Here is a 16837-nt window from a genome sequence, read left to right on the forward strand (position 1 = left end):
TCTAGACACTGAAACCAGTATTTTTTTCTAAAAAGAATACGGAATAAAGGCAAAGGAATCGTTACGTTTGTAACACAGCACGATGTGTACAGAAGGATATAATGCCTGCCTATTCTTTACATAAGAATCACACAAAGATGAGAAGAAATGAACTGACAGTACCGTGGAATATTAAACTCTTGAATATTTTCAAGTTTCGTGACCTAATTATCAGTCTCTGCATTCAGTTCTGTGAAATCAATTACACTACAAATTCTGTAAAATTTTCGATCATAATACTGTAGTTGTTTCGTTGACGAGTTTACAATGGTCATCGGTTAAAGATACGTACATCAAACGATTCTAAGAATGGTATGAAACAGTTTAATCAGAAAAATGAATTAATAGCTCTAACAGCTGAAAAACAAAAGGTAAGTAGAAATTATGATACACGATTGATACGAAAATTGAACCGAATAACACGTAACAATTCACGTCGCGGCACTTTTATTATACGTCTTCAATTTTTTTGTCGATCACAAGTGAAATGATTATTTGAACGGACGTAGGAACTCTAAAATAATTAGTGTTCTTTGTAAATAGTACGGAAGGACAAGTTTCGGATGGAAAATTGACGCGCAATTAATAGTACATATACGTATATTATATATGTTTATATATAATTATAATTCATTCGAATAGCCAACACTTAGGATCAAATACCTATCAATTTGATGCGTTCTGATTGAACGAGTTGCCGAAAGTATCTATAGAAGCGATCTGAACTCAGAAGATACGAACCAAAATGCGACACAGGAAGACAATGAAAAGGAAGAAATATTAAAAACGCGCGAAAAATTGGTTTCGTTATATTACATTTTCCTGCAATAATAATGCTTCTAAAGCAAAATGATCTTATCGATTGCGTTAACGTTTAAAAGAAAATTCATCATCGTGTGTATGTTCATGAATAGATTTCAAAATTATGATTCAACTTTTAAAAAATAAGTAAATAATGCTTTCTATTAATTTATCGCTTAACTAAATGCGTTTCTGTCTTCCAGGAATTAAATACCAAAAAAGAAAGTGTTGAGTGACCCATATAAATTTCCTGCAATTTACGATATGTTTAATATTCAAAATACATGAACAGAGAAAAAATAGTTTACTGCTATTGTAATCAATTAGTATGTAATTTCGTCATATGTGATTAGTTTCACTATTAAACCTTTTACGTTTCCCTCCTAAAAAATAAATGACCCCCTCTTTCTTCTCGGTCTACGAAAACTTGAGGCAACTTTGAATTGAGGAGAAATTTAATCCTCAATTTTTTTACTGAATTCTGGTAGAAAAGACTTTGGATATAATTTGCTGTAATTCGTGAAACATTTTCGATACGAAATCAAATTCCTTTCACACAAGAAGGAAATAAAAAAGGAAAATCTATTAATCACTTAATCGATCATTGTTGAGATTTTCCTATGGATTGTATTAACAGCTATATTGCTTGTTTGGTTCATTAGCGATACGCAATGGTAAACGTATTTGAAGGCCATGTGTTCATTGAAAAAGAAACATGTGATTGGAATATGAAACATATAAAAAATACTGCTCATGTTATAAAACTTTGCATAGGCTGACTAATGGTAAATAAAATATTTACTCGATAAATAGATGAATTTGCGATGACACGATACGGTAGCACAGATAATTTCCAGCTTTGATTACCTCAGGCTTCGCAAACGCATGAATAATAGAAAACAATAACAAATATCAACAGAAATTCAACATTGTTACACAAAATTTCAACAGACAAGAATGTTTTGTGTTACAGTTCTTCGTTCGTTACAATTTTATAAGAAGTAGGGTATATCCAGTCGAGCAAAATCCTTATAGCGTAAAGTAAAAAACAAAAGTAGTTGACAGTATCGTTAAGGATACTTTTCAATCGAAAGATCGCGTGGAGTTTCGAACGATGCTTTTTCAAAACGATGTGTTGACTCAGTGCGTGACTAGTACATTAAAGAACGAAAACGGATCTGTCAAGATTCCAGATATCTATGTGCGATTTGCGTGTAATGCAATTTAATGTCGACCTTTCAACCCTTTCGCTATTAACAACAGCGTGGTGAGTAAAAAAATGTAGCTGGTCGACGAGAAATTCAGATATTGCGTGCACAGTATGAGAATGAGCCAGCCATTCGTTTTTTACTATATTTTTCACGATGTTCGTTACACTTGCGAATATAAGTAACGACATATTAAGATTAGGTATGGTTCAAAAGTTCGGTTTAAAAACTTTTGGCTGCTTCTGCATCACGTCTAATCCCAAAATCGTGTGGTCGCACGCTCACAGACACAACGCACTAGTTCATTTTAAATTTCTATCTTGTGCTTCTTCTCTTTTAAATAATAGAATCGATCTAAAACTACTTCTTTTTAATTAAGATTAGAGTAGTTTCCCCTTACACGATACTGAACTGAAAAACCAATTTTGCCCGCTTACAAATTCTAGCTAATCTAATTATACTTCTACATAATCGTACGCTTAACTTCTACGTAAAACGATAATCTTTATATTTCAATCGATCAAAAGTTTTCGTTGCACGATTAAAAAGCTCCAACATCTAATCAACAAAATTTCAGTGTTTCAGTGCTCCAACATCAAATTATGCATTTTACTTGTTTCAACATTTTTTTGTAGCTATTTAAATCTGCTTTACGTTAGCCATTTAGACATTTTATCTAGCACATTTTCAAGAATTTCATTCAAACTAAATGTGCATAATAGTTTGTCGAGCAGAAGTTTCATTTATAAAAACGTCATGTTTCGCATAACAACAACTCTAGTTATACCAGACACTAACGCAATGCTTTTCTATTACTGTTTCGATAGTTACAATCAAGCAAAACATAATTTCTATTTCATTGTCAAAACTTAACTATTCGTTGGAGATACGAAAGGGCCAAAAGTTAGACAACAGAAATGTTCTCCCTATCGTAATTATGAACACTTTATTTTATTTGTACTACTATTAACCAGACGAGAGCCAATCCATTTCTTCGATATAAGTTATTCCTACCATTTAAAAAACAGAATTGACTTCCATTCAGCAAACATGGAAAGCAAAATAAAGCACGGTAAAAAGTTGACGTACCTAAGTACGTATCACAATCGGTATCGATTTCCTTGTCGTCGTGTTTCACTTGTTCTATCATTTTATTAAGCAATTCTGTTCAGTATTCTATATATTAAGGCTCTACGAAACCAGTATACTAGTACCGAAAATCACATTATCGTATTAAAAAAACAACTGCATAAATTTCTCTATTTAAAAATATAATAATTCATTCTGCACCGGCCACGAACTGAGCATGTTTCATTTGTCAATATGACATTTTTTTCTTTTCCTTCGTTTAAAAATTCGGAGAGTGTCTAAGGAGAATCCATATAATTTTCTCAGACACTTGATTCAACGACGATTTATGCGAAGTATACATCTTTTACATGAAGAATGCGACACTTCATGTTTTATAAATTTAAAAGTACAAATCAACGTATTGCCATAAAATTATTTATACATGTTGCAATTACGTTGTCTTCACATTCTTAACAGCGACGAGTTACAAAGTTCATTTCAAAACTCAAAATTTTAACTACATTTGATATATCTATACCTATATGAAATATTTACGATTCTTTCTTTTTGAAGAACGACAAAAATTTCGTAATTATCCAATATATATGCTCATTAAAATGAAAAAGTAACAATATAATGAATAAATTAATGTTTGTGTTAATTCAAAAGTGAGATGTAGTCTGAGCACTAATCAAATAAGAAAAAATATATCTTCCTCTATTTTTCCAGGTTCCTATTGTTCCAGGTGTCAAGCTACACTTTTCAATGCAATGAGTGTGTATTACTTTATCATGAAAGTGTCAATAATTTAAACTCGTGTGCTCGTAAATGATATCATCGATTCCTTCGAAGCTTTAACTGTATTTACAATTAAATATAGTTTCTTGTTGGTATTGTTTCGAAAAGAATCGAATTAGACTAATATAATTCATAAATGACACTTTAAACCAGCAAGTTATCCCCTCCCTTCATGGCGAAAAGTTTCCCTCAAAGCAAACATCTTAAACTAACGGCAGGAATCTGTCAATCGAATTAAAAAGCTTTCACATAATTTCATCGTATCTGTACTCTCAGATTTACTGGTTCACCGTTAGAGCATCCATTAGATTAGACTATCCATCTTTTTCTATATAATAGTTGAATCTAGGATTGAAGCCTCTTAACTAAAGACGAAATGAACAGAGTTTGAATTCGAGTTTAACATATATTCCCAATACGGAAGAACATAGCTGGATGTATTGTAAATACAACCTTTAGGAATAATTCCCTGAACTTGTCTCAAAGACGCAAAAATGGTGCACGCGCTTCTACATTCTTCTTGTACCGTTTCTTTCACTATTCCCTCTTGATGAGCTTCAATATTAAAACGCTGTCGCGTATATATGTACAGAGAAACGGACAGACGAACGGAGAATTTGTGCTCGTTCTTCTAACCGTTTCACTAGCGTGCACTCCTGTTGCTATGTATTTCACACGAGTTTGTTCTCTCTTTGTTGGAACAAATATGTTTTATATCCCTGAGAGAGCGACGCACTTAGCCATTTCTAACAAGCGAGTAAGTGCCTCGTGCACTTACCCATTCCCCTTCGAGCCGATCACTTTTGAGAAACCGATGTACCGCAGCTCTCCGTTTTGATCGTAACCAACTTGGTCTGTTCGAATTTACCGGTTACTTGCAGACGATCTCTGGCAGTGTTCTGGGACTTGCTCACCTCTTGAGACTTGGTAAATGAGCCGGAATTTTGTCTACTTCGAGGCTGCTGTTTATTGAGATCACGCTGACTAATTGAGGAGGAAGCATCGTTTCGGCGTCTGGAATGGCCCAGCCGACCGGACCCAAACGAATCGGCACGATTTCGAAACTGAGAAAAATTCACTGAGTCTACGCGAGACTTTTGGCTGGCAGAATTGTTTTCGCCACTGGAAGTTGGCAGTGTTACAGCGCTAGATCCGCCGGATAATCGACGAACTCTGTTTGACGGAGAAACATCGCCACCGCCACCTGCACTCTCTGATACGCTTCTGTTACGTCTCTTCGCCGCTTGAGATCGTGAGTTTGCAGCAAATCCTTTCAGCATCTCATTTATTTCAGGCTAAAATATACAAGTTATTCGTTATTCATGATACATAACGATACCGATGTATTTCAAGATAGAAATGTTCAATTTTGAACGTCAGGACGAAAGAATTTACTATACATACTCTGTATAGCTGAATAAGTCTCTTACCTCAACAACCCTGAAATCTTCGATACTCTTGAATTTCGACAAATACTCTTGTAACTTTGGATCCATTTGAAGTTGATCAGATTGTTTATAATACTTTAAGAACGCCCAGAATTTTTCTAGCCCGTACAATTGACCTACAATTTAACAATATTTTAATGTTGCGTTCACTACATTTGCGTGTTTACTAGCACACCGATAAAAAATATCTGTCGCTATGCTGAAACCACGCACGGGGTACATATTGATCCTCGCGGTATCAACGTACATTACATTTGCTTTAGCACAATTTTACCGTTCAGCTATCAAAAAGTGCCATAGCTAAACAACCTATTTTGTGCATACGGTTTTATCTCTTTTAGAAAATTCTCCTTACCGCTCTCGTAATCTTGTATCGTTTCGACTTGGAAATCTTTGTAAAGATGATGTCTGAATCTCTTCTCCAAACCATAACTGTAGAATCTGAAGAGACATTCGAGACCGTAGCGATAACCTTCACAGGCGTCTTCTTTGGCTAAAGCTCTGAATTCTTCGTACATAGTACGATTGAAATTCTCTCGCAAAAAGAACGACCAGAAACGGAAAAGTGTATTCATTTCTTGAGATTGGCCAATTCCAAGTCTTTTGCGTTCTAAAACAAAAAAGAAGACACCACTGAAATTTATGTTCTTAAGCTAGAGACATATTCTTAAATGTAGTAGAAAATATTCAGATCTTATTTTTTTCTTCATGGTTGTCAGTCGGGAAAAGAAGACAAAGATATAAATTCATCATTGTAAATATATATTATGAGATTCATAAACTAAGGATTTATAAATTTGTAGTTACCTTTTAGACAACGCGAATGATATTTGTGATAAACTTGTTGAGTGAAACCATTCTCTTTTAAGAGAGCATGACTCGGATGGTGGAAGGTAGGCAAAGACTGTGACACGCTGCCATAGCTACTTGCGAGATAGCCTTCGTTAGGACTTGTCCCAGCACTGCTTCTAACAATAGAATAGGACATTCAAAAATTGCTTGCTTTATCGATTGTTTTGTCATTAATTATTATCAACTTACCCCGTGGAATATGTGCGCGGACGATGTTCTCGAACGTCCATGATCCAACCAACGTGATGTTCAACAGGTGGGTTATTACTATGCCGCGTTTTTCTTTTCCGTGGTGTTCTAGGATCAACCGAAGGTTCATCCTTCACGACAGCGAAGAAACGCGGAACTACACCTCTTCTACCAAGTCGCGGTTTCTCGTTCCATCGGCTTTTATCCACTCGACGATCCCTCCTCTCTTGACTATCTGCAGTTGTTGGAACCTAATTGAAAAATAAATATATTAGCGCTGCAAATTCGCAGAAATTGAGAAAACGAGATAGCAGAAAAGAAAGAGAGGTACCTGAGTTGGAAGAGAATGCGACACCTCTATGTCTTCTATTGCAGACGGAGGCGGTGGAGGAACTTCTGGATTAGCTTTCTTCGGCGCTTTAGGAGCCATTCTTTCAAAGTCTTCTTGACTAATTACGTTAACTGTTTTATAACTTCCAATCGACGAAGAAGAACCATACTATAATAAAACAAATCTATTATAAAACTATTTCAAGTTCAAAACGATAATCTTGAATCGACGAATAAATTTCGAACTTACCCTTTGACCATCTTTCACCCATAAGTCTTCTTCATAATAATATAAGCCATCATTAATGGCTTGTTCGAGATCCTGAGTCATTTTCACCCTAGTTGTCCAATCACCAGTCCGATCGTGACCTTCGTGTTTTGGAATTCGAGTTGACATAGGCACCGTTGTTTGTGTGAAAATTAAAAGTTTGTTTACATCTCTATCTGATAATTCGTAATCTTCGTCGTCTTCAGACCTGCACAGTTAATCGCTCATTAGCTCATATGATTCTATCGAAAGATTGTATCGTTAAAAAGAAAGGACTGATGAGAACTAAGAACAAACCATTCAGAAAACGCATTGTGTCGGCCAGTTGGAGGCGGTGTATCGAGTTCTTCGTCAAATTGAAAATCTAATTCTTCTTTTACTTCATTGTTAACAATATCTACTTTTTCTTTTTCTTGGCTTCTCTCTTTGTGCGATGGTTTCACTCTTCGTCTTACCTATTACATTATTTAGAACGTTACGTATCACTAATAATAATTTGTCGACAAGATGTTAAAGTACAGTTTAAAGATCTGTCACGGCAATTTATAAACGCGGAGAAAAGGGACTCACCTCTTTCCAAACGTCACCGCTAGGCGATTCACCATTCACCTGTACCTCCGGTACCGGAGTAGGACTACTAGAACACTTATCTGTCGTCGAAGTTTTATCATCTATTTTCGAAGTTTCATTGTTCGAGAGATCGAACAAATAGTTATTCGATGATTTTGGAATGCTTTTAGCGTTCTCCGACTGTTCCTCGGTATTCGCTTGCTGACTTTCACTATTCTGTACAATGAGTTCGTTACTTTTGTTCGTCAGATCGTTTGGTATGAACTCCGGCACGTCAGGATTTAAACTATCACCTATCGACGAGGATATACTTTCCGATTCACTGATCCTTCCTACTGACGAGATAATGTGGTTGGATTGAAGAACGCGTGGAACTGGGGGAATAGGAATCGTTGGTAAAGGTCTGGCAGCAGGGTAAAAATCGGATTCGGACGTATAGAGTATTACTTCATTTTGAGATGGATTCGCAGAATCAGACAACTCCGAGAACATAGGACTTCCGGCGGCATCTGAGATGGGCCACTTTAGAGGATCTATTTTTGTTCTGACCTAAGAAGTAAAACAGCAACATTATTTATAATATTATTAACAACCAATTATAGTAGAATTTTACGGTATTCCAATAAATCCCTAAAAAGATTTACAATATTTTATATAAAGTAAGATTTTAGCAATCGAATTGGAATAGTCATAATTTTGATAAATTTGTAGAATTAATTTGTAAGGAGGCCTACTTTCAAACCCCATTCATCAGACTCAATTAAGTCCTAATGGTGTCAGCGAATCCTCTTCTATTTACTCTGGCACAAACGTTTAATCCGATATACATACAAGGTATTGACGGATTTAATTCACAATTTGTGCCATATGATGTATTTTAGAACACATTAATTTTACCTTAAACCCATCCACTAATTCCAATTTGTCAGACTCCATAATTGCTTCAATAACGAGACTAACATCTGTCGTCAATGTTTGTATACGATGGAAGGAAGCGATTAAAGTAATAGGTAAAAAGCCTTGCGCATCCATTTTGCGACGTAGAAAAAAATCTCTCAGAAGGTTTCCCTCGCTGAAGTAGTATTCTCTGTGGAGAATAATATTTAATCAGTATTTTTATTTGTTCTCTACTCTCTCCCAAATGAATATTTCATCATACTCACATTTGATTTCTAATATATTCTTTGAGCGTTGCTGTATCCACATTAACGTAATTTGTGTTATTGAAATATAATGTTCCCATGTAAGGCATCATATAAGCAGGATCGAGATGTCCGTATTTATGCATCTGTAAAGAGGTTTTCTTATGAAAGCTTTATTTTGAAAGCTCAGAAGCTTTTACATTAGTATATTCAATTTCAGGTCTACTTTCAACATGTTCAACATATAATATTCTGAGAGATTCCCATCTATTTCTCATCATTATCTTTTTATTACTATGTACGGCTTAATATCGTAATATTTCTGCGGAATTATATAAGTACAGCATAAAAGAATCACCTGCATATAATCTGTCATGTAATTTGAATAATCCTGGTCATGCCTATGTCTAAAGCTACCACGATAAGCACCTCGTCCTCCTCGTCCTCCCCTCCCTCTGTAACTTCTTCCACCCCGTCCACCTCTTGTACTATAACTTGACCTGTTATCATGTTCTCTATCTCTATATGATTCTGCTTCCGCTGAAGGGTACAATTTCGAAATTAATAAATACGAATAACTAACGATACACCAAAAACAAATCTATTATATACCTTCTCCATTTTTCCCCCTTTGGTTATGATACTTTGGAGAGCGATCTCTTTTACTTCGACCCTTCGTTATATCTATTTCCAAAGGGACCCATTTTTGCTTGCTTACTGTAAAATCAGAAACAAATGTGATGAAATATCCAAAGGATATTTTTCACTGGCCTCTCATCTCATATTAATCCAAAAGAACAAACTGACACTAGCTTACCTTTCTTTTTCTTTTCACTGCCATCTGTATACTCGTCGCTATCATCTTGACAGTGGTTCTGCTCCTTGTTTTCCTTTCCTCTGTTTTCAGCGCTAGTTCCATTATTTTCTTTAGCACTACTTTGCTCAATTACACCGTTTTGCTTCTGCGTTGTCACAGCTACCTTCTTCTATATAAAAGTATTCTTTAGTCACTATGATTTATGGCAAGAATCATAAAAGCTGTTAATCATACAGTATAGACGTGGAAATAGATGACTGTATGAACGCAATAATACGCCACAGATGAGCGATACACCCGCGACAAGGAGCATTCAATATTACTTTTGCAAAAGATCTACGCTCATAGATACATACAATGGTACTCTATGAGTTCTAGGTTTTGCGCAACTAAATTTGTCCAAAATCCTTAAACTTTATCATTTGTCTATGATCGATCTCGGAAAATGAAAGATAAGGAAGAAAAAAATCAAAACATATCAAACGATGTTTGTATACTGTATTGTTTGTCGGTTTAAAAAATCAGTCCCTCGTAAGGTTAAATGTGAGTGCTACGAAAAAACGATAAACAAATTTAACCCACCTCTCCTTGAGCTCCTAAGGTTGGCCAATCACCTATATCAGAGAAGTCGCTGGCCTGTTAAATTTACAAAGTATTTAATTATGTTTTAAATATTTCAAACACCTGGAACAACGTTAATTGTTGATTTCATATTATTTCACATACAGAGTTTAAATCGTTTATTATTATTACTATCCTATAGAAAAATGAAGATTGTCGCATACCTTTTGATTAAATTTTCTCCTATCCTTCGAAGCTGTGACTACCGTTGGATGACTTCCGGCATTGATACCGTTTTCTGTAATAAACGACAAAAAATTCTGTTAGTATTCAATTCGTATGATTTAATGGCCAATTTTTCGGCATAAGTCTTATCACAACGTTCCTAATCTGTTCGACACTTTATGACCTTCATTATCTTTTCTGAGTACACGCGTGTTTTATGAATATTTTTATGTACAACCGTGCGACACGAAAAAAGAATCGAAAGAGTTTTTAATGCAAGCAGTATGTTACTTTTTTTTTAACTGCTATTATTACGATAATATATAACGCTTTTGAATTAATGATGATAAATAGATAAATATTTTATAATAGTAAAATAGTTATACCCTAAATTTTTAACAGATTTTCGTATATGTTTGATAAATTCTTTTTTGGAAAAAAATCACATAAATGAAACATATTAACGTTACTTTCCTTATTTTCTATAAATAATCAATGCAGCCTGAGTTAGAAGTGAACAGCCACTCTGACCGCAGTGCGTTACGCAAGTGATACACAGTCGCAGATTTGCTCGTTGACCCGTTTTCAGTCGAGTTGGTCTTTTACTCGCTTTAAAAACACAAATCGACGAGAAAGCGAAAGTAACCTGCTACCGTACAGTTCCTCGCTTTACAGTGTTGCGATTAACATTAAGCATTGACAAAAACACAAAATAAAGGCAAGATGTACGATGATCAGTAACGTACAACTATAGTGTAATATGATACAAAGAAAACAACTTTACGTTTAGGTATATACTTCTTGCACAATTCTACTTTTAAAATAAACACTAGAGAATCGTGATTCGACGGTAGCTTGCGAAGGAATTATGTTTAACATCGAATAGAAACCTATTTTCCATTTTTAGAAAATGAACGACCAAATGTGCAACAAGTTTGCGATAAACATTATTGTAGATACGTACACAATATCTATAGGGATGTGTAACAGTTAAATTGAATTAATAACGTAATTTCCTACTATTTTTTATCTTTATTTTTGAAAAAATAATAAAAGCGTATAGTATCTTATTACTACATATATAGTTTTTGTATACATACATGTATACTATAAATTGAAACACCCCCCACACCCAGATTAACTTCGAAGAGATAGATAAAGAATCGTACTGGAATGTAAAAATGTGCCGAATGTGGTTTTTTACTTATTCGAATTTTATCGTATTGTTTGCTGGCCACGCGACTATCTCGAAACATTATCTCGTTGGCAGGCCGCACTACCTCGAAATTGTCTCACTTCCAACTTCGTTCGAGAGGGCCGTCCACGCCAGAATTAATAATGCCACGCTGGCTCTAAACCTGTTCTGTCAACAATCCTACTAACCCGTAAACAAAAAACAACACGTTGCTTATTTGGCACGCACACTGCTGCTGTATGTTACTAAAACGTGCATTGTTTACAAAGAAACATACAATAGAAAATAAATGAGAGTCGAGTAACTCACGTTGAACAATGTCGCTCTTATTTTTCTTGATCTTCATCGTTATAGATATCGCACCAGCAAAGTTTCGTCAGTTGCAAGACATTACTATTTCATCGAACACTGCTCTCGATCGCGTTGTTCGCGGACTCACTACGGGATACACCTTACACTTTTACATAACGTTTATGTAAACACGGATACGAGTAAGCCGATACTTTTTGGGGAAAAAAAAAAAAACTATATTGGATGATATTCAACAAACGTTGCGGTCTCTTTTTGATGCTGAACCTACACACTACCTTTATCGTTGCTTTTTCCAATAATAATCTTCGGTGCAACGCAACAGGTGTGCTCTACTGTGCTTCGTATTTGTGTTAGGCTACACGTTTCTACAACTTCTAAAAGAAATGATGAGAGCATATCAAAATTATAACTGCGTAAAATAAATAAAGACAAAAAGAAGGAAATACAATAGAACGAAGAAAATTGTCAGTGAAGCAATAAAGTGATATATATAAACGCTTTAAAACTGATAGTGTTTTAATGTCCTTACAGCACGCATAAACCATCACCATCACTGATTAGAGGTCGTACGAATTTTTACCATATGTTATAAAGGTTTGCATTTATCTTCTATTGAAAGCGATAAAATAATAGTTATAGATAAAATGTATAAAATATGTTTTAATCGTGTGATTATTCGTTGACCAAACACAGTTAATTGTACTACTTTGGATACTTTTAACTATCGCAACACAGTCGTATGAAAGGTACCGCCCTTTCTACAATAGATAGATTGGCTATTTTGGCAATGTGCGAACGTTTGTGAATGTTCTTAATCGCATTTTCCTTTATGACGTAAATAGAACGGTAGAGAAAAACCTTTATTTGCAATTGTGACGACAAGAAGCTTGCCACTTGTAACTTGATTTCGCGATTGCAGCCCGAGCGTCGAGAGTACACTGAGCTGGCAAGCAAAAAGGGAGAATCGAAGAAGGCTTGCAGCAACCAAGCATGGTAAATGCCCGCGCAGCTGCTTCGCTAGGCTTTCACATGCAAACAGCATTAAATGCAGCTTTCGTCTCCTTCCGTACCGTACCCCCTATTGTCCATTCGGTATGGTCCGTTACCGGTTAAATACCAATGGGAATACTTCCCTCGTGTATTACGAATTCTATTGGATACAATTACATAGATTGTTAAACAGAAACAAATAGAACATTTAGTATCATAATAGTATAATAGTTAAACGTGATAGGACGTTCGGAAGGGAAAGGGAAATGATCTTGACACTATGCTTCGTTTCTGCCATTTCTACTCTTACTTGATTTCAACTCGTATACATACATACATATGTATGTATGCATGGTTGAAAGGCATTTATTGGCCTTTACCGATTCTACTTTTATCAAGTGTAGAAGACCTACGGCCTGAAACAGGTTTCCTCTCACTACCATCACTCTCACATTCTGCGACACATTTCAATCGAAACTCGTAATAATAATCCTAATCCGATACCACGTCTTGCAGTATTCACGCAAAATATATGTATTTTCGTGCCTTTCGTGAAAGACAGTTATAGATACAATGATACAAAGTAGTTAAAAGAGAAAAAATGTGAAAAAAAAAAAGAAAAAACAAAAAAAACCGGAGATTATTCAATACGTTCAATTTTTGACTATTTTCGGAAGTGATTATTGCACTTGAATATGTGTAGGTAGGTATATATCATGGCAATACGATCGCGGCTTACAACTCGTGGATTAAGTGCCGTAGGCATTCGAGAGTGAATGTCTGAACTACAGCAAGGAAAGTAATGTAGTTACGAAGCAGCTTTAGTAATTGCGTCACATGTAGCAACTCACTGTCGACCGCTTAGAAAGAGTGTCAATGTCGTTGCCCCCGACTTTTTTTATCTGTTAATTAAGTAATTCAACTAATCAACAAGAATTATCTACCACTTGCCAAAAATCTTTCAACTTGTATTTACAGAACTGCTTTCAATTTTCCTATGTCTCTGATCGAATTTATTCCAAACTGCATGGTAGATAGTGTTAAAAAAAGTGCAAAAAAACTTAGTGCATCATAAAGAATACTATGTATGTACATATGTACATGTATAGAAGACGCGTTGAGAATCGATTGCCGACATGGGTCTCTTATTGCCACGTGTACAGAAGAATCGTTGGCAGCATAACAGATAAGATGATAGAATCACTCGTACAAAATTCCCCATTATATATCGTCATCGTAACGATCAAACACCTACACCGTAAAATTTTACTTGTAGATGTACAGCGCATGCTTGCTTTTTTCACCGAAACACATTTCCATAGTCAAATAGATTTTGGACAAAATTGTTAGCTCATATTAAACAAAAATTTTGTCAAGTTTTTAAATTAAAAATGATATTCCAGCAAATATGGAATTCGTATTTTCTATAGTCTTATAAGTTAATTATATTATGTACACGATTAATCTACACGCGACCGGTAAAGATTAGAACAACACTTTTGAATTAAGTAAATTTTTTAACGGAAATTGCAAAATTTAAATAACGATATCTACAATTCAATCGTTAACGTTCGATACTTGAATCTATTTTTAATTTCGAATCTTTTAAAAACCAACAATTAATATCTCTGTTCATATTCCGAGTTCATATCTCACCTAATACAGACCTCCCACACAGTTCGCAGACGGGTACTTTCTGAATAATTCCACTCTTTTAGAAACTTAGAAACTATTCGTAATCTGTAAAAAGAAATGCATTTTATAAATGCAGTTTTTTTAATGTTCTCTGTTTCATTGTAAATATTTCATACGGTCATTAAAATTTCGAAATATTTACCGATTCACTATATTCCATTTTAAATTAATCGTGTACAATAATATTTCGCGCCATTTCAGAGAATAGTATAATTTCTTTGCGCGCGGTAATTTAAATTTTCGTTATTTTTAACAAGCATACATTAAAATTTAATGAAAAGGAATAAATTTTGAACTCCTATCTTAATAACATATGTGTAAATCAATTTGTTTTTTAGCATTAAATTATTTACTTACAGGTCTTACTTACTGAAACTGATTATAAGTCTACATTAGCCTTGGACAAAATAGAAGCATAGACTCATTTTGTTGAACTTGATAAGAGATCTTGTCATCATACATACAAAGTACAAGGTCATTTAGATAAAAAAAATCATAAAGTGAAAGGAACTTAAAATCTCATAAACTCATACTAGTGTGCTAGAATGTGATACATTTGTATCAAACTGCTAAGCTATAATTTTCTCAAACACATGATTACCTTATTGCATAGGCATAGTTTCAAAATTAGAAACACTTGCCTATAATGATGCACATACTATATAATATTTAGGAAAAATTTAACTTCATAATCCATTGATAAACAGATCAAAACATGAAAAATTAAGAATATATTTTCGTCAACACTTACCAACAACTCCTTGTTGCTGTGGCTGAAGTACCCTTTTTTCTTTGTCATTTTGTTTCTCCACAATCGTTAAGCTCCCAAAATTCGAAGATGCTGTTTGTGTAGAAGTTTTACTTTTGGTCCAAGGATTGACTGTAGGGAGTGGTGCTTCAATATATTTAACAGGTGGCGGAGATTGAACTTCTGACTCTGCTTCTAAATCTTCTTTATCTCTAAAAGTTTCCTTATTGCTTGTGACATGATCCGAATTACTTCTATCTCCACGATCTCGTTCTTTGTAAGGCCTTTCGTTACTTCCACTATGCCCACGTAATGGATGCCTGTGATCCCTGTGTCTAAGCCGTTCTCTGTGCTCACGGTGTTGCTCTCTTAATCTCTCCTTTCTCCTGGCACTTTTTGGAGCAACCGTCTGAAATTCTCCATCGCTTCCAACATCTCCATTTATCTGCTCATTCTCAGAAATAACTTCCTGTTGTTGCTCTATTGGGCTTTTCTTTTGAACGATCAATTGGCTCTGTTCTGGGAAATGTTGCGTTTCGTTCCCATAATGTTTGTCCACTTTGCCCTGCTGACCGAGTCTTCTCCCGTTTCTCTGATAAGATTTTCCCTTTGATATCAGATTTTGAGAAGTTATACGATCCTTAACAGGTAGAGACTGTTGAGCCTGAACTTGACCACCAATATTCTCTTTGTTATTACCCTTATTATTAGAGGCTCTATTCTCGGTTCCGCTCTTAGGATTCAAAATACTTGCATAAGAGACCCCAGGGCCCTCTTCTCTTTCAGTACTTCCCTGAGCGCCGCTGGCCACCTTAGCCGCCATCTTGAACGATACGCGCCGAAAGACAAAAACACGAGGTGATCCCGAACACGAGGATTCGTCTCGATAATTTTTTTACAGGATGTTGCTCCAACTCAGGCAATTGAGGAGTCCTGAGATCTGTCAGGTAGCCTCAGGTACATTAATATCAGTTGGCTCGTTTCGTTAGAATATCGAAAGATTCGAAACGTTACGCGCGTGGTCGTTTCGGCTTTATAGCACCAATCTAGGGACATCCTCCGTGCCGTCGATTCGATGCATGTCTCCCCGAGATTCGCGCTGTCGCACGAACACCTATTGGATTTTTAACAAAAATTCTACAATGTATGATCACGCAGGATCACGACCACGACTGTCAATTCTTGTGCGAGCACGAGAGAACGGCCACTCGTGAAAGTCTCGTGTCACGAGGAATTGGATTTTCCAGAAGGCGCGGTAGGCATGCACGCGGTCCTCTGATTACTGAACAATCTGTAAAATGTGCTCCCTTTTTCTATCACGCGTGTTAAGACTTTTTTCAGATTTAATAAAAGAGACAAAAATTGATCAGAATATCTAATATTCAACGATTCGATGAGATGTTAAGAGTTGGAACACGAGGTACGGTTGAGGCTGTGTGGTTAAGAACACGCTGACTCGGCGATTTCACGAGTCGAAAATCAGCCGGTATGCGAGAGATTTATCGAACAATGATTTGATCTACCTTTTTGCAGGTGAAAAGTTGACGAGAAGGGGCCCACACGATATAGACTATGCGT

At 35.6% G+C, this 16837-nt stretch overlaps 1 protein-coding gene across 4 annotated transcripts; it reads right to left on the reverse strand.

Moving 5' to 3' along the window:
• Positions 1-1752: 1752 nt before the first annotated feature.
• On the reverse strand, positions 1753-16170 carry Larp (La related protein). 4 transcript variants are annotated; one of them, XM_076375529.1, is made up of 18 exons: positions 12685-12932; positions 11824-11952; positions 10319-10392; positions 10116-10169; positions 9534-9702; positions 9329-9433; positions 9075-9256; positions 8738-8862; positions 8472-8661; positions 7575-8123; positions 7302-7459; positions 6987-7212; positions 6738-6905; positions 6407-6657; positions 6173-6333; positions 5721-5975; positions 5348-5481; positions 1753-5212 (listed from the first exon to the last, which is right to left on the reverse strand). In XM_076375529.1, exons 2-18 carry the CDS (start codon positions 11858-11860, stop codon positions 4715-4717), a joined length of 3336 nt encoding a protein of 1111 aa, XP_076231644.1. In that variant the 5' UTR covers positions 11861-11952; positions 12685-12932; the 3' UTR covers positions 1753-4714. The 4 variants fall into 4 exon arrangements, with proteins under 4 accessions (XP_076231644.1, XP_076231643.1, XP_076231642.1 ...); XM_076375528.1 differs by lacking the exon at positions 12685-12932 and adding an exon at positions 12102-12200 and having other exon boundaries at positions 11824-12016; XM_076375527.1 differs by lacking the exons at positions 11824-11952; positions 12685-12932 and adding an exon at positions 15263-16170 and having other exon boundaries at positions 9534-9699.
• Positions 16171-16837: the final 667 nt, after the last annotated feature.

The sequence above is a fragment of the Calliopsis andreniformis genome, chromosome 3, assembly GCF_051401765.1.
Source record: "Calliopsis andreniformis isolate RMS-2024a chromosome 3, iyCalAndr_principal, whole genome shotgun sequence".
NCBI classification, from domain to species: domain Eukaryota; kingdom Metazoa; phylum Arthropoda; class Insecta; order Hymenoptera; family Andrenidae; genus Calliopsis; species Calliopsis andreniformis.

Coding starts and splice junctions, on each gene's coding strand:
- Larp (XM_076375526.1), bottom strand. CDS start 16,082: ATGGCGGCTAAGGTGGCCAGCGGCGCTCAGGGAAGTACTGAAAGAGAA. Junction 8,863..9,074: donor ACATGACAGATTATATGCAG/GTGATTCTTTTA, acceptor ACCTCTTTACAG/ATGCATAAATACGGACATCT. Junction 7,460..7,574: donor GCGGTGACGTTTGGAAAGAG/GTGAGTCCCTTT, acceptor ATAATGTAATAG/GTAAGACGAAGAGTGAAACC.